This window comes from Erithacus rubecula, assembly GCF_903797595.1.
Source record: "Erithacus rubecula genome assembly, chromosome: 3".
Lineage (NCBI taxonomy): Eukaryota > Metazoa > Chordata > Aves > Passeriformes > Muscicapidae > Erithacus > Erithacus rubecula.
Genome location: NC_136689.1, coordinates 66,348,201 through 66,371,245, shown reverse-complemented (window position 1 = coordinate 66,371,245; position 23,045 = coordinate 66,348,201). Strand labels below are relative to the sequence as shown.

The 23,045-nt window shown below is 42.4% G+C and overlaps 1 protein-coding gene across 3 annotated transcripts in view; it reads right to left on the bottom strand.

The window, feature by feature from the left end:
* Window positions 1-23,045, bottom strand: part of SLC22A23 (solute carrier family 22 member 23) — a 106,051-nt gene that overhangs the window by 12,435 nt on the left and 70,571 nt on the right. Inside the window, exons 4-8 of one of the 3 annotated variants that reach the window (XM_079300983.1) lie at window positions 22,285-22,453; window positions 16,818-16,945; window positions 10,274-10,363; window positions 4,744-4,846; window positions 1,565-1,797 (exon numbers count right to left, since the gene is read on the bottom strand). In XM_079300983.1, the coding sequence (XP_079157109.1) occupies window positions 1,565-1,797; window positions 4,744-4,846; window positions 10,274-10,363; window positions 16,818-16,945; window positions 22,285-22,453 (723 nt within the window). Of the gene's footprint in view, window positions 1-1,564; window positions 1,798-4,743; window positions 4,847-10,273; window positions 10,364-12,738; window positions 16,595-16,817; window positions 16,946-22,284; window positions 22,454-23,045 lie in introns of those variants that run through there. The other 2 variants (XM_079300984.1, XM_079300985.1) reach the window with 2 other exon arrangements.

The window sequence follows — 23,045 nt, the reverse complement described above, 5'->3', positions numbered from 1 at the left end:
AAAGGTTTTAATGAGTACTATAGGGTGTTGCCTTCCACCTCCCTCATAATTTTTTTTTTTTTAAAGTGCAACCAGATTTTCATGACTCTGAAGCAGACTAAAGGCTCTGACACACCGTCTCTCAACTAAGCAAAGGTGTGTTTATTGCCTCAACAAACATCTCCAGTCCTTAAAACAAAAACCAAAATGGGCAAATTCAGTGTGGGGAGACCCTGATGGACACCCCCAGAAGAAGGAGTTTTGGGAGGTTTCACCACACAGCACCAATCTGAGCCTATGAATGGTCTTGGTCCATCAACAGACATAATGAGGAGCAGCCATGGGACTTCTGCTCTCAGCTGGGATTGCTGGACATGGTAAATATGTGCTCAAAGGGAATGTAAACATCTGTACCAAGCTGAGAGCAAACACACACGATGCTGGAGTTTCCTCCATGTAATGAAAGAGGTTCCCTGTTTCCCTCCTCCACTCCCACAAACAGCTTTGTTTGCTAAAAGTTAACTTAGCAAATGGCTCCGGGAAACACAGTCTGTAAACAGGAACAATTCCTGTTGGCTCAGAGCTGCCTTCAGTAGGCAAGAACGTGAAAACTTTCCATCCTCCATGCAAAAAGTTCTTTCTTATTAAGGCCCTCAATTATTTCTAAACTTAGGAATTACAACCAGCAATAACCAGTGTTCTGGCATTCGTCTCACATCCACTTTGTCCAAAGTATGTCCCAACCCTCTTGCCCCGTCCTTGGGGGTGGGGCTTTATGGGACAGGGGTCTAATAATTGGCAACTGTGAGAGTGGCAAAACACATGCCACATTCCCTCTGCTTCAACACCTCTCTGATTCACCAAGTTCAACTTCCTCAACCAACAAAAAAGGAAGAGAATGAAAATCAAAAAAGGAAAGGGGATATTTCTATAGCACTTTTAATAGCTGAAGCAGATCAAAAGGGTCAGACAAAAGTTACTGCCTGCAAAGGAAGTGGTGGGACACTCACTTTTTGCAGGACAACCATGCTGTGTCATTTCCCAAAATAATGTGTATACATTCACATGGACTATACAAACACTATGTTAAAAGTGGGGCCTGTCAGCTGCATGATTTCCATGCTACCTGCATATTACTTGTCCATAGCAAGATGCTAAGAGCAGGCAGAGGACATACACCTACTGCTCCAACTTCTGCATGGTTTAGAGGCCACTTGAGAAGCAGACTTGAGTGGGAAAATTTTCCCTTCCCAGTCTCTATACTGGTTTTTCCCTGGGAGCTATTTCACTAAAATAAATTTCAAAGTGTTTCTTGTTTTCTTGTTTGTTTTCCTGGTGACTACCCCGGATACAGCACCAATGCTCAATAAGCTTCACCATGGGAATCCTCCAGAATACAATGCCTTTTGTTAATGAGCCTGAGAAACAAGTGTTTGGGGAAACCTTCAAACAAATTCAGATTCTAAAACTATGCAGGTGTATCACAGGAGAAATGTGGGAAAGGCAAGGAAATGCTAGTATTTCCTGATCCTTATTTGCATGTCAAGCCTAGCGTGGTCCTGAAAAGCTCTCATCTCCAACTTACAGTTAAGAAGGCCCAGCTGCAGAAGTGATGCCAGGGCTGTGAGTATCATGAAGAGCAGGAGCCCTCCTCTCCTGCCCAGAAAGCCCACCACAGGGCACATGGCCAGGCAGGATGCCAGGGCAATCCCAGCCATGGTGTAGTAGTCCGCATAGAAGTTGTGGGTGATCGCCATCGTCGCTTCGTGCCCCATCATACTCTTGGCAAAGCAGTGGTGTATGCCATAACCAGTCAGCCTGGGGGAACAGGAGAGGGCAAGAGAGACCATTGCTGAGAGGGCAGAACACACACTGCAGTGTATTTCAGCGTGGGGAGGCATTAATGTGGGAATAAAACATCTTAAGTTAAGAAACTTATCTCTAGCTGCTACCGTGAAAATAAGGATTGATAAAAAGAAGTAAAAGGAAAAAACTCCATTCAACCTAATATTTGCTGAGTTTATTCATATAGCTGCTGCTGATGATCAAAGCATGGGGAACTTTAGAAGAACTTCTAGCATATATTAGGTTTTCCCATTGTATTTGAGAAATCCCATTCCCAGAGGAGCACATCTCTTTGCTCCCAGTGCACCTGCTGGCAGCTACAGAGCCATGAATGCTGCCATGCAGTAGCCTCTGTGATTGGAGAGCAGAACACCAGGAATACCCACCTGTCTGTGGCATTTGGTCACACTAAATACAAGCATTGCACCTCACTTCCCAAGCTAGCCTGTAAAAACTGAAAGACCTTGAGAAAGGAGTATTTGAAGTTATATGTGCTGCAATGATTATTGCACATCTACTATTCCACAGTCTACACATCTATAACATCCTTCATAGCAATGTCTCCTCCTCTTTAAAAGGTTTCTTTGAGATGCCACTGATCAATATCTTACCATCACATTTCACACCTCTTTATCCTGTCTCACCCTGTGCCTCCAAAAAATAGAAAAGGAAAAATGAAAAAAAAAATCAGAAGAAAGAGCAGGGGGCTGGAGGTACAAAGGTCAGATGAGAAGCCCTAGCCTCACCCCTGATGTGGTACAAAAGAGTAGCAGGGGTACAACAGGACGTGTCAATGCTCTCAATTGCACCCATCACAGTTCAAGTACCTCTGCCAGGAAGAACCTCCTGTCCCTGGCCCTTGCACAAGACAAACCTCATGGCACAAGTTAACAGTGCCTGAGAGAGTGGGAGGCACACATCCAGGTCTCAAAACAAAACAAAAAAACCCAAAACAAAACAAAAGAATGGCAGGTATATTATACTGGTAGTCCTCTATCCTCCTGAAGGTCAGGAATTTGAAGCTCTGTCAGTATAAACTTGGTATCAAAATAAGTATGAAAACAGCTGGGGGGATACACAGTCACTGAATGTGTGACAGCTCAGGGCCTGAGGAGCTTCTCTTGCAAACTTGAGAATCAATGCTCTAGTTCAAAACCCTACCTTCAATACCAAACACCTTGCTCCTGATAGAATACTAATACAAATGCTTACTGTTTACACAAAAATGACTTTTGCTTTGAATAGAATATAGCTGACTCTTCCCATAAGAGAAATATTAATCAGCAAAACAATGGTAATAAAAGGGCAGGATTAACCAGCTTTTCTTCTGTCTTTCTCTTCTATGCATGTGAACACAGTTGCAGAAGTTGCTATTGAGGCCATAACTTTATAAAGTACACTACTGTGTTATTTGGATTTTGTTTTCCAACCTGCTCCCTAGAAATTACTCTATTCTTTTAACTTGGTGAGCAGCTCAGAATAGTTACTTTTAAAACTGAATTTTGGTCTCTCTTAATTTCTTTTTGTTTCCTGCAAAAGGTTCCTTCTCCACATATTAAAAATTCAGCACAGCCCTATCTAACAGGAATAACAGAAGTAAAATTAAATATTTTTTTTCACCCCTTAAAAACAAACATTAAATCTATTTCCTCAGACATACATCTGCTTCATGCTCTGCTTGGATGGCAAACAGCCTGCATGTGCTAATGCCAGAAGTTATTCTTTGGGCTGCCTAGTTCTGATTTAGAGAATTTCCAAATATGCAAAGTAATGTGGGTAAGGGAGAAGGGGAGAATTCCCCATGTAAACAGTTTTCACAAATACATTTAACATGTCTCTTAAATGTACTTGGTGAGCCTAAGGAGAAAGCACCCCTTCAGAACAGAGGGAGTCCCTCACTGGTGGGGGGAAGAGAGACACAAAATTTGTAAAACCAGAGTTGGTTCTGTAGCCAATAACACTGGAGCCTGACTCCTGAAGTCTGTGTGCTTCTGGGTGACTTTTGCCCAGCATAGGGGCTGTCCCCTCTGGGTGATGGCCGATCCATAAGTCTGCTAACAGGAGTGAGGGTTGCAGAGCAGTGCCCTGAAGTGAGGAAGAAAAAGCCACAAGAGAGCTACATACATTGAAACCTAGCAAAGAAAGGGGATTCCTAGTCTTCTCCATCCTACCTCCCACTTGAAAAAAACCCATGAAAAATTAAAATGGGCATTTTGCAAGATGGAAAAAATTAGAAAATGCGCTGCTGGTGCCCTTCCAAAACTTGCAAGCCAATGTATTTCCTCTTTACAAGGTGTTCAGTTCTGGACTGAAGGTCTCAGAACCTGTAACCTGCAAAACTCTCAGGCTGATGCTTGTCTTTGCCCTCATGAGCATGTCCAAACTGAAGCCTTAGGAGGCATGCATCACTCTGTTCTGTTGGAGACTTCTGTTCTCACTGTGACCCCCTGCACACAATTTGGGAGTGCTGAGGCACTTTGCAATCTGCCTTTAAAGACCCACCCAGCACAGCTGTTACATGAGGGAGCAACTCGCATTTACTGGCAAGCACCATCTTCCTCTGCACCACAGCCCTATCAGAGGTAAACAACTTGAACCTGCCCTCCTGGGGCACAAAATCCCACTGGGATGCCAAGCAGATGTCTGCTTGCATGAGCACTGTCAGCACTGGTGACACCAAAGCAGTTTAGCATGGCACCTGAGGGGATGTGGTTCTGCTGCCTGAAGCAGCCAATGAGCTCCTCCATGTTTGCCACAAAAAATATAGTTCCCTACAACAGCTGTGTTTTTCCAGGATCATTTATCAGACATCTTAGTGAAGGGTCCCACAGTAGAAAACAGTGCAGCTCCCTCATCACTTCCCATTGCTGCTCCAGTTCACTGACCACACAACTATTTAAACAAAGAGATTGGACTTACGAGTTCACACACAACACCACGATGTTTTTCCACAGGTTCCTTGTTCCCACCACTTTAACAATGCAGACTTTCTTCGGTCTCCTGGTGATTTCCTTTTCCAGCTCTGAAACAAACCAAATCAGAATTATCATTTCACTGAGGAGAATGAGAAGGAGAACATTAACTTTTGAACTAAGATATTCTGGGGGATGTTCTGGAGAGCAGAACACTATTGATTACATTAATAGGAGCTATAAAAATGCTGAACTGCCTGACTAAAGTCCAGCACAGGTTCCTCCTTTTCTTTCAGACTTCCCTTCATCTTCTTGGGGCAAAACAACTAAGAACTCCTTCATTGTCCAAACCTTCTTTCAGTTAAAAATGTGTATGTATATTGGGAACAGTATGTAGCTTGACCCCAACAAGCATGATAGCAAATTTCTTGAAGAACTTCAGGATTCTGTTAATTTTTAAATCCCTCCACAGGGAGGACTGCACTTATGCAGCCACAGGCTCTGCTCCCTTCGTGCAATGCATACCTAAAAAGCCATGGAAAGGACTGGAGCTCAAACTCATTTTTCATGGTAATCTTCTGAAGTTTGTTCAAATGCAAGTTTAAGAAGGAAGTGGCTAGGACATTATGGCAGCTCATCCATCTTCCACTCCATTTCCTTTTCAAATATTTAAATTTTTTTCTGATGGATGTCCTCAACTTTAAGACATTTCCTTAAAGAAAAATCATTGGCCATCAGTAGCTGTGGTGTCTTTGCATTTCAGAACTAAAGCCCCACAGTGTCCTCCCAGTGCTGGGCAGCTTCAAGTGAGTTTTTCTTTGCTGAAACCACACAAAAGCCTTACAAATGTTGCATCTGATACTCTTGTTGGCATGGGACAATAATGAAGGGCACTTCTTATTTCCCAATTATCATTAAGTTAGAGCTTGAACACCTTCCTAAGTGTGCCAAAGAAGCCACTGTTTCCAAGCTACCAGATCAGTGAGCAACACGTCCAATAAAAGCAGAAGCTGGAGCTATAAAGAAGCACCACAGAAATAATGCCCTCCAGGAGCACAGACTAGGTCTGTTTTTTGGGGTAAGGCTTTCACTGCTGCTTTCCAGCCTGTGTTTCAAGGAAGCAGTGTGGTCCTGCTGTGAAGGGTGCACGTGTTTCCTTCGTGCATATGCAATGAGCTGGGGTGTCCCCAGTTGCCCACACTGGCCTGCCCTGACCTCTGCTTTGCTCTGCTGAATAGCAATTTCCTAAAGAGAAGCAAGACAGGAGAAAATAAAAGCAAGCTGGGGGATGGGGGACGGGGAAAGGGGAGGCAGAGGGTGCACTTACAAAACAAAGAAGTCACCTGAACTTACAAACTGAACAATTTGCCAGCTATTATTTGAAAATTGCATCATAAAAGTAATACATCAAACAAACACTATTTACATGCAAATAATTGAGCTATTAACTGCTCACTCCTGGTCTTCTCTCTAGAGTAAATCCTGGGAAGGCTTCTGACAAAAGCAGCAAAGAGTATTTTACTTTAGTGGTTGTACTTAAGCAGAATATTGATATATTACTTTCCTAACAACCTGATAATGGCCATTTCTCCCCAGAACCTATGCAGCATGCAGCTCATAAAAGCAGAAAAACTAAGATGGAACAAGAGAAGAAATTGCTTAAATTAATATTTGTATTACAGAAAGCCTCTTCAGGCTCACCAAATGGTCAGGGCCATATTAAAATACAAGCAATTAAAAAAGCCAGGTCCTAATCTCAAAGAACAAGGTCAAAATAATTTTGTAGCAAGATTCTAGGAAGGAATAACTGGGAACAAAATAATTCAGAACAATGGAAGCAGTTAAATAAAACCTAATTGTAAAGCCCATGATTGAGTCCAGGCCAAAACTTCTACAGCAAAAAAAGTCAAAACACTAAAAGGAACATGAGGGTTTTGAAAGGCTGTTGGTGGGAGTTCACTATTTCAGCTGAGGGGGAACAATGAAAATCACTACCCAAACAACTCATATTGCACAGATTTCATGTGGACAAAGAATGACCAGATTGACAGATAAAGTAAAACATCTCATCCTCTGTCAGCAGAAGGCACATATTCTTCAGATGTTCCTAATCTGATAGGGTCTTCTGTTTGTTTCTCAGAGAAATTTTTACTTTTTTCTTTCAGGACAGAGAGTAGATTTACTTGTAAATACATGCTCTATAGAGCCACAACTCAATAAAATTAAGAGAAGCAACACTCAACTTGGCTACACTTGTTTTTGGAACCAAACATAATTTTGCCCTCCCATTCTACTCTGTTCATACACCAGGGGTTCCTACAATCCATATGTTCTTTGTTTATTGTCATGCATCCTTCTCACGTGCACTCAGGCCCCCCTTTTAACCCTTCTCACAAATCAGTGCTTCTGAACCAGTTCCCATCAGGTGTTTTTCACTGAACTGCTGTTCTGCCCTCAAGTAAAGGCTCACTTGGTTGTGTGAACTGTCAAACACCTCCTGTGTCTCTGCAGTGATGATCACACGACAGGGGAACTCACCCCTTCTCTACCCTGCTCATGCAGCAGTCTTTCTGCAGTGGATCCCTGCTTCTGCTCTAATGGGGGTTACACTCCATGGATACATCTCAGTATTGTACAAAATTGTCTCAATTCCAGATGTAACAGCATTACAAGAATTAAAAACAAAAGCAAAAAGAAGGGAGAAAGGGATGGGGGTAAAGGAAAATGAGGGAAAAAATAATCTGGCCTCAAACCTTACACCAAAGAATTTTCTGCTAACAGAAACTGGCTTTTTTTTGAGGGCCTTGTGAATCTACCAGCTATTTAAGTCTCCATCCCTCTATGATGTTGTTAAAACTCCAAATCAAGTCACCTGCTCTAGATGAATGATTTGTCTCCAAGTCTCCAACACAATCCATCTTTCTAATGGCTTTCTCCCTCCTTTGTTTCTATGAATACTTTTGGTGAGATATTCACAAAAATTCCCACTGCACTGCAAAATCAATGACTAGCAATAACCAAAGTATCATTCCAATAGGAGCAAATAAGCTATGTGACTTGCAAAAAAGTCATCAGCTACAGAGTTGGTTCTCACATAAGTGACCTGCTGTCTTTGGAGGGAGCTTGCCTGCATGAAAGGACCTGCTCTGACTTTGATGAGCATTAGGAGAGTGACAGCTCTCTGGCTGACTGACTTCTTAGGTCAAAGTTAATATATTAAAAATCAAGCCAAAGCCTTTTAAAACCTCATGGAAGCAAACTATTGCTCTCTCAGGACCAACACCAGAAAAACCTCCAATACTCCCCACTTATTCTTTGATTTTACACTGAAGTCATCAGTACAGAAGGAATTTGCATTAAATATTTCAGCTTGGATTTACCAAAAGGGAGAGCATGGAATATAAAAATATTTCTATCCATTTATTCAGAAGCCCCTAATAAGTTTTCCCATACTCCAGAGCCCACACACACTCTAGGCTTCCTATTCAGGGACTCAGCAGGAAAACTGTCAACAATCTAACTCCTTATATCTCAGTGGAAATTAGAACTATTCACTGGCAGACTATAAAAGTCTCATGGGAAGGGGAACCCTACCAGCTTCCAACTCACAATGTTGCTGAATTATCATGGGACCCTCTGCATTTCAGGAACATGCCTTTCAAAACCAGAAAGTATCTTTAAAGCCTTCAAAAGAAGCCACCCATCTCTGCATCACTTGGCATAGACAAAACTGACAAAAGCCCAAATCAAGCTGCTGAAAAATGACAAGTGTCCTGTGGTGATGGACTTCTGTTGGATTTTTTCTGGCTACTAAATGATACTGTCAGCAGCTCTTTGAACATGAAAAGATCTATGGAAGCCTAGCACAGAGACACAGTCAATCCCAGGAGCATGACAGCTCTGCAGCAGCAAGTGGACCAGTCTGAAACACAGAGGTGAAGCAATCTATTCTCAGGCAGGCAGAGTTAATGGTACACAGGTTTATTTGCACCTTCCAGGACTTTTGTCCAGCTCTCAAGCCATACACATAAATTATGTAGGTAAAATACTGACTAATGGGCAGACAACAACAAGGAAAAAGAGAAATCAGAAGTGGATGGCAGGACATTAGTAGTGGGATGACTCTTCTTATTAAAAAAAATATTTTGTTTAATAACCTGAGTTGGGAGCTTGGCAAAAACCTCAGAAATGTACCAATAAGGTCTGCTGGTGACAAAGTGAGGCACTACCTTACTATCAAAGGTAAGTACAATGCAAGTGCAATGTAAGTACAGTGAGCTTGAGATCCAGTGTGTGGCAAAAGCAAGCAAAAATGTGAAATAAAAGGAAAAATTCTCAGTGATTTAAGGGAAATGTTTCTGGTGGAGGATAAGCAAAACCCATGTTGGACTTGGTTATGTACTGCTTGAACCTAAGTGACTATATGGCACCAGTTTAATGCAGCCATGAGGTATTTGCAATTCAAACAATGAAATACTGGAATTCTTTCACAGTTCTGGTTATCAATATTTGGAAAACTAAAGCTCTGGCAAGCCCATTTATAAAAGGGGAAGAGATAGAGGAGAACTTCATGTCAGTACAGGAATAGGGCTGCTCTGCTCTCTTCTCATGTAGCACGAGGAAAATGAGATCTAAGATAGGCACAGACAGGAGCAAATGGGAAAGAGGAAAAAGAACAAACCCAGACAGTTATTGTGTATTTGAATTGAATGCTAAAATGTACCTGCAGTACAAGAGGAATATGAAGACTGGGATGGCCTTCTAACAAAAGCACTGGACATAAATACTAACACCATTTAAAATGAACCTCCTTTCATAAGAGCAACTCTGTAACTCCAATAACTATAACAGCTAAGGAGTGATTGCAGTGATTTATTTCAATCCTGTATTTCTAATTACACACAAAAAAGATCGAAAAGTCACACATAAGGTTGCTGTTGCAATCTTCAATTGCTCATGTGCATTATACAGCATTTAGATGGTCACACATTCGTTTTTCCCCCAGAATGTTCACTACACTCATCCAAGGGGCAGGTATTAAAGATATCTCTGCCTTTCCCATTCAACATGTAGCCTCATTATCCAAACTTCCCAGTGAGTACAAAAAATTATAGATTTCCTTAGACACATTCCTACAGTGCTGTCAGAATATACATGTATTTCATAAATTCTACCACCTTCTTGTAAGAATAAGGGCAAAGATTACTTCTGTTTTGCAGGCATGTAGATAAAATAGAGAGGATTTGTGTCCAGAGTGAGAAAAAATTGTGCAGCAATGCCCCTTGTAAACCCTTGATATAAATGCTCCCATCTTTCTGCAATGGAGCCCCAGAATAACACACTAGAGATGGACACTGAAGAAATTGAGATTAGTGACAGCACTGAAAGGGCCTGAGTCCAGGGAAATCTCCACCATTGTACAAGAACATCCCTGACACACCCAGAGTATGAGTACAGCTCTTCAGGAGGTATTCAGCCTCATTTCCCCAACACTGTCCTCTTTCCTTCTGCAAATCTATGCCTCATTCACTACACACCTTCCAAATTCTGCAACAAATGAGGAACAGACAACAGCTTCATCCCCACATCATCGTCCATCCTATGCACTGATTCGTCCATCCTATGGCCTGTGGAAAAAATAGGTTGTAATCATGTTATTAAAGGCTGCACCATCATGCCTTCGTGCCAGGAGGCCAAGCAGGGGTTGCCCAGGCAACCTGACTTCTTTAATTTCCCAGAGCATGGCTTATCAATGCTTGCATTCTTCTAACATTATCAGTGTTAAAAAAACCACCCCAGCAAGAACACAAAGAGCAGCTCCAGTGTCCCTGTGTGGAGCTGTGGCCATCAGGAGGTTGCAGGTACCCACACATACATTTCTGCTCTCTGCTGTGGGAGCTGTGGAGGGAACCTCAGCAAGCTGAGCAAGCGAATTGGGCAGCAGGGAGGGGTGAGGCAAACATTTTAGGAGTTTGCAAACATTTAGGATTTTGCAAAACAGTTCTAAGACTGAATCCTTGGGCCTGACAGCTTCCTCTGGAAGGAGGAGGAAGTAAATGATTGCAGTCCCTTTGGTCTCCATGCTCTAGCTCTCCTCTGTTCTTCCTCTATAGAATGTTCTTCCTCCATTGCCACTCTAAGTACCCTCCAACTATTCTTTTCTTATTCCCCTTCTTATTCTTTGCTTTGTCTTTATTTTTTGCTCCCACAACTTTTTAAAGTCTCTTATTTCCTCTCTTCTCTGGCCACTGGTCCCCTCTTACTGCTCTCCACTTCCATTTGGTTCTTGAGGTCTCCTACTCTTTACATGCACATCTGGACTAACTAGCCCTCTCCTCTCTGCAGCCCATGGGCTGGGGAAAAGCCAGCAGCACCAGGGCTTGCTGCCAGCCCTGTGCACACAGTCCCTGCCCTGTAAAGCTGGCTCCTCTGGCAGGATAGGCAGCACTGTGCACAAAGAGCCAGTGTGCCAGCAGGGCACAAATCAACAGGCTGGAGTGCAGCCAGCCAGAGCCTGCAGAGGACTCAGCTAGTGAGAAAGGGTCATTCAAACTGAAACAGAGGCTGACAGCCACCTCTTCTTTATTTTTCTTCTCCCCTTTAAATTTTTTTTGCATATTTGGCTTTTTCCAGTGGCATCAAAAGGCACATTCTCAGTAGAGTGCACCCTTTTCCCCATGATCACTCCAAAACCTGTTCTTCAGATACCAGCACTACCTTTGCTAAGGATACAGTCAGGGCATGCATGGGCTCTCCTATTCCATTACTGTAGAGACAGCCAGGAGAAGAGGACCTAAGTGACCAGTTTAGTTCTTGTTCATCACTCTCATGTACAGCACATCCCAAAAGAGTTTTACAAACTCCACCAGTTCCTGCCGCTGGACAACAGGGGCCCAGAAGGAGAAACTCAGACTCTCCTGAAACTCATTTAACATACAAGAGGACAACAGAAATCACTGGCTGGGTATTTTTTTTTTTTAATTTTGAGATAGAAATCTCTGTGGCTGACACACAGCCTTCAAGCAGCACCTTGAAGTTGTTCTAACTACATTTCCCACATTTACCTGACCACCCTTTGGGAGCTGCACAGAACATTTAAGTTTAACACCATTAAACACCCGAGAAACAGGATCTGTCAAAGGAGAACATCTGGCAGGTTTGTACTTCACTATCACATGGAATCACCTGTATTATGGAGCCATAATACAGAAGAAACTTGCTTTTCTTCTCCAGCTGATATACACCTCATCTACCACAAGCTTTAAACCAGTAGTGTAGTGATAGGTGTGATGGCCTAAGGATATGAGTAAAGCTGAAAGAGACTGACTTTCAGACATAAGGCATTTTCACCCTTCCCTCTGCTATTTACCCAGTGGAAAAGGAAAATGCATATAATTACATAGATTCAAGCCTCATGCTTAGGGAAAAAAAATATATAGCAAAACAAAACAGAAAAATAGCTTATGTTTAAAGAAAAGTAATGGCAGCATGTTGTTCAGCAGCAAGAAAGGTGTAAGATAATTATTTTTTTTCTCCAGAGGGAAACTCCCTGAAAACCACAGCTTTCCTAACTGCAATCCACACACATACACACACAGAGTACTTATCACCACTGTACCCCTTCATCTTCTCCATGTTGTGTCCTGCATGCTAAAGTGCTGGTATCTATTTGGGTGCTTTACCTTTACTGTCCACCTTTTGTGATTACACCAGTATTATTTCTCCAAGCTTAGAAGGGAATTTTGGGAAAGAACAGCTATAACCTTTCTGCCCACAGGAGCACCTCTGGTTTGTGTTTCCACCCAGAGATGAGCAAAAAGGGAGCTTTGCTTTTCAGCCTTGCCAAGCAATTGTTTTCATGCTAAGGAACACATGAAATGTCTCCCCACACAGGGGAAGCCATAGAGAACCACACAGGGGAGGTTTCCATGGAAGAATCATGTGTGACACTTGGATAACTGCTGATGCAGCAGTGTCTCAAGTGGAGCATTTCCAAGTGGAGCATTTCCCAGCACTCACAAACACAGCAGGGCTGGGTGCTGGTGCAGCCAAGGTCAGCTTGCAGCAGACAATCTGTTCCCTTCAACCAGATGAACAGACCCTTCAACCCCACACAAAGAAAAAGAATGCATTCTATAAAAATAATGAAAGCCACCTAAAGTGTAACACACCTTTAAAAGGTGTAAGGGTGGTTGGTGCTTTAGGATTTCCAATTCCCCTGAACACCCTTTTTTCCTGTTTGTTAAACAATCATCATACTCCCTTAGCATTTGACACCAAGGTCAAAATGACTGTCCAGCAGTTGCACTGAAATGTATGTTTGGTTCTTGTTCCACAGGGGAACAAGGAAGAGATGGTGAAGCATCTGGAGAAACTGGTAGTGAAAAACCTGTACTGAATTAATATTATCAAAATATTTAATTTGCTCATGACTGAAGCTGACTTTTTTTGGGTAATGCTTTGAAACATCTGTCAACAAAATTCAGCAAGCCTGTTTTAAAAATGACATTTCAATACACAGCTGAATAAAAATAATTTCCTTGATGCAAAAACAGATTTAAACCTTTATTTCTAAAAGAGAGCAAAGTTTAAAGTCAACTGGGAAAATTTTGAGTTAAAACATAGTAGGGGTAATTTAACCAGGTCTAATTCATCTAAGATTCTTAAGCTTTAAAGAAGAAAAATGCTATCACATAAAGCCAGAAATCTCATTATAAAGGCAAATTATTCCTGCCCAAAATCACAAGGTACACCAACCACTCAAAAATAAAGCCACTTAAAGCTGCTGAGGAAAAAATGTCCCTTTATGCAACCAACATCAGCCCCGGGACAGGCTACTGAAGATAAGGGCAATATAAATTTACAACACCCTAGGCTCTTATCAACATCCCTTGTCTCACTTGAATTTGTTTGCCATGTGAGTACACTCCCACTCCTCTTGCTGGCTGGGCACTGCCCAGCAGCTGCCCACCCTCATTTTCTCCTGGCAGGGGCTGTTACAGCAGCTGCTGGACCTTTCAGCTGCAGCTGGATCACTGTCTGGACTTTCAGTTGCTGTCTTTAGAGACATCTCCCAGGAGACCACTGCCAAACACTCCAATCCAAAGGACTGTCAAAAACAGCAGATAAATTTTGCTTCCTTTTTTTCCTTCCCCCCCACCTCACACATGGGCCACCTCCCCATGGAGCAAAGAGGCCCTATAGATGATTAGTGGCACTCTCCACCACAGGCAGTGTAGCCACATGGATGAGCAAAAGCTTTCAGCAGGCTGTGGAAATGGTGTGATTCTTCATAAAGGAAAATCAGCCAGCTCATTCCTTGGGGAGCAATTCAAAATTAAATTTTCTTGCATCCCAGAAATACTTTGTCCTCTTGAATGCTGCTTCTTTTTACTATGGAACTCTCATCAAGTGCCAAAATAGGTAAATATGAAACTCCTGTAATGATCTGTTATATCGGATACACTAATTTGACTGGTATGTATGAGTAAAATTACAGTGGAATTTTCAGCTGGAAGGCACTGCAAGTGAGCAGTTTATCATTTAAATGCATTGGGAGTAATTCAATCACAGGAGGCTGTTACAACAATGCAGTGAGGAATAATAAACAGCAACACAATGGCCCCTAACTAGAGCAAAACAGTTTCCAGCCCTTTCAGATGGAAAACAAAGAATAAAACAAATCACAAACAAAAATCCCTCCACACAGATAGGAAAGCTCAACAATGGAGTCAGGGAAAACAAGGGATATCTGCATCAGGCTCAATAGCATCCTTTCTCCCGGACAACTACCAGTTTTTTGCCCATTCCATGCTAGAGCAGCTATGGGATGTTATTACAGCACAAGAGCAGAGAAAGAGCTCCTCCTGCTTCCTAACCCACTGCAAGATACAAGGCTGCAGTTTGATCACATTCTTAATCCAACAATCCCACTATTCTCCTGTCCTCACTCAGACCATCAACACCCCCATGCATCCAGAATGTGAGAGGTGGGGCTTTCTTCAGGAGTTTGCAGTTAATTTTATTCCATTCATTTGATACTGCTCCTCTCTTACTCTTCCTACAGAAATGCAGCTTCCCTCCAGGGCTGTATCAGAAAAGCCTTTAAGTGTGGGGCTGCAGAAAGAGTTTAAAGAGAAAAGCAAGGGAAGAAATAATAAAAAACCCCAACAGTCTTGTTTTCAACAAGGAGGCAGAAATGACCATGTTCTGAATAATTTATAAAATGCAAATGGTATTGTACTGACAACTGCTATATCTAAATGTATTTCAGCCAGAGGATCCCCAGTATCAGGACATGAAATAATGCTGGCTTTTCACATGAAAGGGAGTCCTCTCCTTAAACAGGAGTGTACTCCTACCGTGAAACTGCTGAGAAAAGTAATCAGTCACAAATAATAGTCATAAAGCCATTTTGAAATTTAGCATTTCTCCATGGGCAATATCATTATACATGGCCTAAATAAATCCCTTCAACACACAGTTGTGTCTTTATTATTTTCCTTAAAGGAAACTCAGGTAATTAGTTATTTTCTGTCTCCTGAAATACATTTTATTTCCTCTGCAAATTCAAGAAGCTGACTAACAAAAGCCAAATTTAGAAATTGGTTGGGAAACTCCAAGGCCAATTGTTGGCTCAGGGATCCATCATTTCTCAAGATCCATCATTTATTCTGGGGAAGATCTACAAAAATGAGGGTTGGGAAGCAGATCAACAGGTTGGTGATGGCTCACACACCCCAAATGCTTTTCAGAACTTCACCAGAAAAATGACATTTACACTGCAAAGCCATTTTGTGTGATGCAGAACCAGGAACTGTAACCCCTGACACACAATTACATGCAAGCCAGCTAATTAACACCAGTGCACTGACTGCACCAAAAATCACACCAGTGACCTGGGTATGTATACCAGAGATCCTGAACTGAGCTTTACATTTCTCACTGATGGAGACTGCTTTATTCATTAGGCACTGATGTTAATGGTGACACTTTTCTTTTCTGGATTAAGCCTGTTCCAGTGGTGGTTGATACCTTTAACACTGACTGACAGAAAGTACAGTAATCCCAGAGACCTTTGACAAGGATCAGAAGTGCAGAAGCATCATTTCTACCCACTGGCAGAGCTATTGGCTGAGGTTCCCCTGCAGCCCCTGGGGTCAGAACAAGTAGTGTTGGAAAAATGGGGGAAAAGTTTCCACTGTTTTCTGACAAGTGGGTAGTGTGATACAGATTGTCCATGACAGTGCAAAATGGGTGTTTATGGGCAGTATCAAGCCTGTGAGAAAGAAAAGGGGGGTCTGAACCAAATCTGACAGGTGCACTGGTGATACAAAGGTCCAGAAGCTCTTTGCCTTTGTTGTAATTAGACAAACACACATACACACACACACAGAGTCTCCTCTGCACAGCAGCCTTCAAGAGAGGATTTTGGCTATTTCAGTGACATTTCTGGTGTAGTGGAGCCAACTCTTCCTAAAAGCACCAGTAAACCAAGGAATTGATACTTCAGACTATCAAGCAAAAACTGCACCCTACCACTGTCACTTGCAGCAATCCCCCATCCCTAAAGCAGCATCACTCAGATGATGCATGAAAGGAAAGCAAAACCACTCTTGGAGTAAAGCTTTAAAGAGAAACTCTAATGTGGTTTAAGTTTCCCATGGGGCTGGCACTTTAGAATAAGGGATTTGAGTGCTGCTGCTTCTCCAAACCAACAGAGTAAGTGCTGGGTGATGGGCAGGATCCCAGCAAGCAGCTTCCTTTAAAACACAGCTTCCAGAGGCACACAGAGCTGAAGGCACACTCTTGTAGCCATGGTAAAATTCTTCAAGAGATGTCTCTAAAGACACACGGCACTGCAAGACAAGACTATAATTACTAGGACTGTTCAACAGGCCATGTAGTTTTTAACACAGTGCTGGAGTTTGGAATGGATTTTCAAGAAAAGCAGAATGAATGAATGAATGAATGAATGAGATGACTTACAGGCAATAAACAGACAATTTAATTCTGGGCAGTAATGCCACGTGCAGCCTTTAGAGAAGAGCTGGGGGATTTGCAGTTGTCTGTCCAACTCACCAGGCATCACTCCTTTGATGTCACTTTCTGTGTTCATCCTGTTCTTGTGCGTGAGCTGAAGGATCAGCTCCTTGGATGCCTCAAACTGTTGTGTAGCCATCAACCACCGAAGAGACTCTGGGAAAATACTTTAAAGAGGGAGAACAGGTTAGGGCTGCTTCCAATTTTCTGTCAGAGGATGAATTGGTAGAGTTTTAGCTGCTCATTTAACCACTCAAAAGCTATGTAATTATTTCAAAATACAGAGGAATAACTTCTGAAACAAAAAAGAGGGAAAACAGATTCAAAATGTGCAAAATTATGATACTTTCTTTTACCCTGAATCACAAATCATAGAGGAAGTATCTTACCACATGGAAATATAACACATTTGAGTTTTATAACATTACAGGTGCTCTGTCCATTAATATAACTTGAAAGAAATGAGAGGAAGAGGCAGCACTGTCTGCAGCAGACATTTGCTGCCAAGAAGGGAATGAATGAAATGTGCAGTTCACACATGGTAATTCAGACCAAAGAAAGAAAACAGCTGACAGAAGTAATTTGGGTTCTCTTTTAGAGACAGATGAAAGAGAAGAATTACTTCTTAGGATTATAAGCTTCCCCTACTAAAGATAGTATTTTGTTAGTTGCCTTAAAAATACATACACGCATACAGTTAAAAAAGTCTGTTTTCCATCCAGGTGTTTCCTTCAAGTGCTGATATTAACTAGATTAATAAGCTTAACTGGTCACTCTCCTTTTTTTTCCCCAAATTTGTTTATTTTAATACAAAACCAAAAGAAATATGTAGCTCTTAGAACAACCCTCTAAAACCTCCCATACTGCTATAGACATAAAACTTTCAGATCTCACTCTAAGTAAATTTTTTCTCATGTTAAGACCTTGTTTTTACTACTCTTCTAAAAGATATTACTAAAAACAAATGTAACAACTACTTTTAACTTCAAATACATAATAAACCCCCAAATTTCCTTCACAAAGCACTGATCTTTGCTGTGGATGCTGCCCAGTTCCTGTACTTCTAAGCAATCAATTGCACCATTATCATACTATCTCTTAGGTCTGATACAATTTGGAAGACACCTTAGCAAAATCTCAAATTGAGACAGAGAAAGTATTTTTGGAAGAATAATAAAAAGGAGAGAAATCAGGCAGACTGCAATCTAAATAATGTCAGCCAATAAAAATATGTAACAACTATGATGACAGTCATTCAGCTTGACAGCTTATTTACTACCCCTTGTGCTGCACAGATGATTTGGCACATCTTCCAGCAGAAACACTTGTAAAGAAAAAGCATTTTTCTGAAGTACTAAGAATTTTTTGAATACAAAATCTCTGCATGCTTGGCCCTGGAGAGGGTACTGCCTCAGCCACCAGCCTATAAGTTTTAGATTTTCCACAGACTGCTTACAGGTTCCAAATAACAAGTCCTGTGATGACCACTCACATGTAGGGAAAGGGAAGGAACCATGAGGGTGGGCATCACAGGTTGGGGACAAACCTGTTCCAATATCTTCTGGCTCCTGCAGGTTTCTAAATCTGGAAGTACACAAGTCTAGCATCTTTCAGGTGCTCCATCACTGAGTGTGAGCAGTAAGGGGTTCCTTAGGGACACTTAAAAATCTGTGTGCTGCCCTGAGTCCAGGTCATCAGTACAGTCACATTCAATAACAACTCCCATGGTCACAAATTCTCAAACAGTGTGACACACTAAATCTGGTTGCACTGAATGGACTTTCATGGTCAGAGTAGAAGTCACATTCAATAAATCTCACAGTCAGATGCAAAAGTCATTCTTGAGAAACAGGAATACAGGCTCTTGGGTTGCTGGTGATAAAGGCACTGTCTGTGGAAACACACACTGATAATACTTGAAGAGTGAATAATACAGCCATTGACAAATGCACTAAATTGTTAGATGACTAAAAGTATGATCAAAAACACAAGCTTGCTTTTTGCATTTCCTGAAGGAGCACTTGGTATTGCTGAGTGTTCAAGTCTTACACAACAGGTGGTGAGAGAGGAGATAGGTACAGCCCATTGATGGTCCCAGAATACAAAGGTGAAGTCTCCTCTGAACTTCCTCAATGAAGCTACATTTATAATGTTTTCTTTGAGGGAAGGGAAAAGGTAAAGTTACAGGCGATGCCATTTAATGTTTAGGTTGGAATTTTGGTGACTTCATCATTAGCATGTGTGGTGGGGTGAAAAGTAATACACATCTTTGAGCTAATGTGACAAAGTTCAGCTTTTGCTCACCTTTTGGATCATTTCTTTGGCCTACAGTTCCCATCAGCTGCATTGTTCTAAACACAGCTTGACCACAATCCCTCTGTGTCACTGCATCCTTTATTTCCTGCCTCTCTTAGAGCAGTACACCAAGCTCCCTCAGCATTCCTGCTCCAGGGTGTGCAGACAGTTTGACCCTGGTGAACCACAGCCAATGCATGCACTCTTCCTGCTGAACTTTGGCTTTCAGTATTTTCCTCACATAGCTGTTGATAGTCTGATACCTCCTCCATCAGCAAGGAAAGTTTTTACAGCCAAGGAAAAGAGCAGGGAGTGGGGTAGGGTTAAACTTTCCTGTCCACAGCTGCTGCTGCTTGGGAGAAGAGAGGGGGATGACTGGAAGACACACTGGGGAAAAAAGATCTTAAGACTGAGAAATCCTGCGAGAAGAATCCTTAACAAACACTAGGAAGGTACCACATGCAGCTGGAAGGAGAACTGTGGTTCTGTGCAGATGGATGGAAAAACAGATGTCCATGGAAAGGTTGTAATGTGCTGTCAGTCAGGGGTTTGCCTCAGGTCAACAGACCCAGTTATTGCAACTTTGTGTCATGATGCAAGTAAATCCTGCCTAAAAGCACCAGGAAAGAATCAGCCACCTCTTCCCATTTCTTCAGATTTGGTTAGAGTGAAGCAGGAGTTTATTTCAAATTATTGATGCCTTTACTGACATTCATGGTATCATCCTGTTTGGAGCTTCCTTTGTTCAAGGGAGAAGAAATAAGTCTCTGTGTAACTGAAGCTCCCCTTCCCTTATGGCTCTAATACACACACTTGAAAGGAGTCCAACTTCTATTAAACTGTCTTTGTACACCTGTCACAAACCCCTGTCTGTCTTACATGGGTGCCTTTCAGCCCTTCCAGAACTATCTAAGAGCCCAGTAGGGGAATCTGATCCATACTTTTGTATCCAAGCCCATCTGCCCATCCTTCCAAGACAAATCTGCTGCCACTCCCTTTTTCCCCATCTGCTCCCAGCTTCCCAACCCACTCAACCATGCACCTCCTGGGGACTGTATAGCCTGCCATGAGCATGTGGCCGACAGAAGAACAAAACAAAAGGTGGGAAGAGCTAAAGCCCAGCCCTGAGGGGGCAAACAGCACTCTCACAGCAGGATATGGAAGTAAAGAGAGTACAGAGGAAGGAGGAGGCAGTGCAGGGGTTATTTGCAGCATCTGTTATTAGACTCACTGCTTTAGGTACATGATAGGGAATTAGCAAGCAGTGCAGTTTTCCAGTTCTTCTTTTATTACCAATCAGTTACTTTTCTTCCTTGATCTGTAACACAGGCTGCAGTCCACGTTTCATTTGGAAGAAAAGGAAGAGGTAATAAAATGGTAACACTTCCCAGAGAATATGCAACAGATGGAAGCAAAAAGCCTAAGAGAAAAGTACATACTGTACTGACAATATAATTAAATCTCAACCAAGGTTCATTTCTGCAAATGCAAAAACCCTGGCGAACACAAATCCTGATCCTCAGGCTATTACCACTATTTATCTAGCTGCCATGTTCCACAATATATAAGAGGGGACTTATTTCCTTGGTTTGCCTGCCTTTCTCAGCTGAAAAAACCACAGAGCTCTTTCAGATCACAGAATAATTTTTAGCCTTTCCCATCCCTTTTAATGTCACTCAGGAATGACCTCTCAACAGGAATGTGTGAGCCCCTGCCAAAACCACCTGTGTGCCCTCCAGAAGACTGCTGAGGGATGCCTGTTCTCCATGCCAACTCCCATGTTCATTAGGCATCACCATACTACTGTACCATCCTTTTGGACACAAATGTCTGTAAATATTCCGTTTGATATTGTGTTTTTTCCAGTGGCAGACCTCAGGTATTTCAGGTGATGGGCATTACTACATGTGGCTTTGGAGCAGACCAGCATGTGTATAACACACAGCAGGTAAGGGAGGGAAGAAGAGCATCATAGATTAGCAAAAACATTCTTCATTATTAATCAAGATTGAGGCTATTTAAATGCTGTATGCTGGAATACAGGGGTAACCTCCCACCTTCTCTGCCATTATCTTGCAAGGGACTTGTAACTCTCCTGAGTGCACATTTTGCCCATGCTGAGGCACTTCTGCCTTGGGAATAAGCAGTGAAATCCCCACTGAGGGTTACCACCTTCAGCACAGGAGGGCTCTGTAGGGAGTTAATACAAAAATATAGCTGTTACATACTGTAACAAGTTTTCACACACTGTAACTTGTCAGGCATTACAACTAGCAGCCTAGCTCACCATGGTACCTAACAAGCTCCGTCCTCCATAGAATAGTGGCCTTTTTCCTCATTTTTCTCAGTGTACAATAACTAAATATTTTAGACTTGTTAGTGTTCTTACTGTTATGGTTTTGTATAACACTGCTCTCATAAGCCTCTGCTGTCTCATGCCACCACTGCGTGTCACTATTAAGACAGAACAACAAAGAAAGATTTTTTGGAATGTTTATAAAGTCATGGTGGAGATGAACCTGGCACTATTCCCAAGGTGAAAGCCATCCTGCTTTTCTCAGGACAGCCCTACCGATGTCACAGTGCCACAGACAGAGAGGAGTGGGACCAGCTGGGAGCGGGGAATTCCTTGTAGGAACAATGCTGAGCACTACCTGGCACAGATCAGCCACCCAGACTTCAGCACAACGTGTGCTAATTTGGGCAAAATCAAGTCTATTTCAGGCCTGACTACCTCATGTACACAAAACATCCAAGTGTGCTTGTTCCAAGGCTGACAGATGTTGTTTGCAACTTTTCGTGGATCAAAGAAACCAACAGTGTCAGCCCAGAGCCACAACATAGGTATTAAGGGAAAATATAGCCATGCAGTCACAATATGACAACAGCTAGGCTGGGATGCATCCTCTCAGGAACTAGTTTAATCTTTAAAGGGGAAGTGACAGCCAGAATAATAACAAAGTACAACTTCACCTCAGTGAAGGGGACCATCTCCCAAATGCCCACAGTGTCACAGGGTGCAGAATATGAGCATGATACAGCAGATTATAAAGCTATTCTTTCTTATTTCAAAGCCAAGCGTTTGCACAAGGTGAATAGAAGAACAAAGGGAAAGGCTCGTGTATGCTGTGAAGCACACACATGTCCCAACAGTGGAGCATCTCCCTAGTCCAACATCAGGAGCTCGTTGGCAGGAGGAAGAAATACTTACACCCAGTAGAACAGCATCAGCAGGAAGGGACAGATGATGACAGCCTGGAGGACCTGCCAGTCCCTGCAGAGGGCAGCCAGCCCTGGCATGAGGAACTGCCCTGCCATCTCGATGAAGCTCGCCACCATGGTGATCATGAAGCGGTGCCCGGGAGGACAGAGCTCTATCCCTGAAACACAGAACACACACAATCAGCCCCCAGCAGCAAAGACACCCAGAGCATCATTAGGGAACTTTAAGGGAGTTCATGTCCTTCAGGAGCTTGGTCAAAGCTATGCAGAATCAAATAAATTTTGCTTACTCCCAAATTTAGCCTCTAGAGAAGACAGCTGTCTGTGGTGCAAACATTGCAAATTCCACATACCTGCTGCATCCCCATTGCCAGATTTCCTTCAGTCTCTACCTAGAGAAGCATTTTACCAAATAATGTATTTACTTTTAAAAAATAATGTATAGTCAAACACAAGCCAAAGATCTTGGGTCATGCCTTTTCACACTTCTCAGAGACACCAGCTGCCTTTCCAAACAGTTTGCTGGGAGGAGGAAGAGCACAGCTCTCAGCAGGATGCAGGCTCCCAGCTCAGATGGGAAGCCACCTGCCCACAGCTTAATATGCTCCGACTCAGCCAATTCCAAGCTGGATTTTGTTGAGTTGCTGTTTCTGGGTTTGTGCTTCCCAATTGCTTATCTTGATCGACTTTCAAACAAGCCAACTTCCCATCTGTCTTATCCTGCCCTCCATCCTTCCTTTTGCTGTGGGG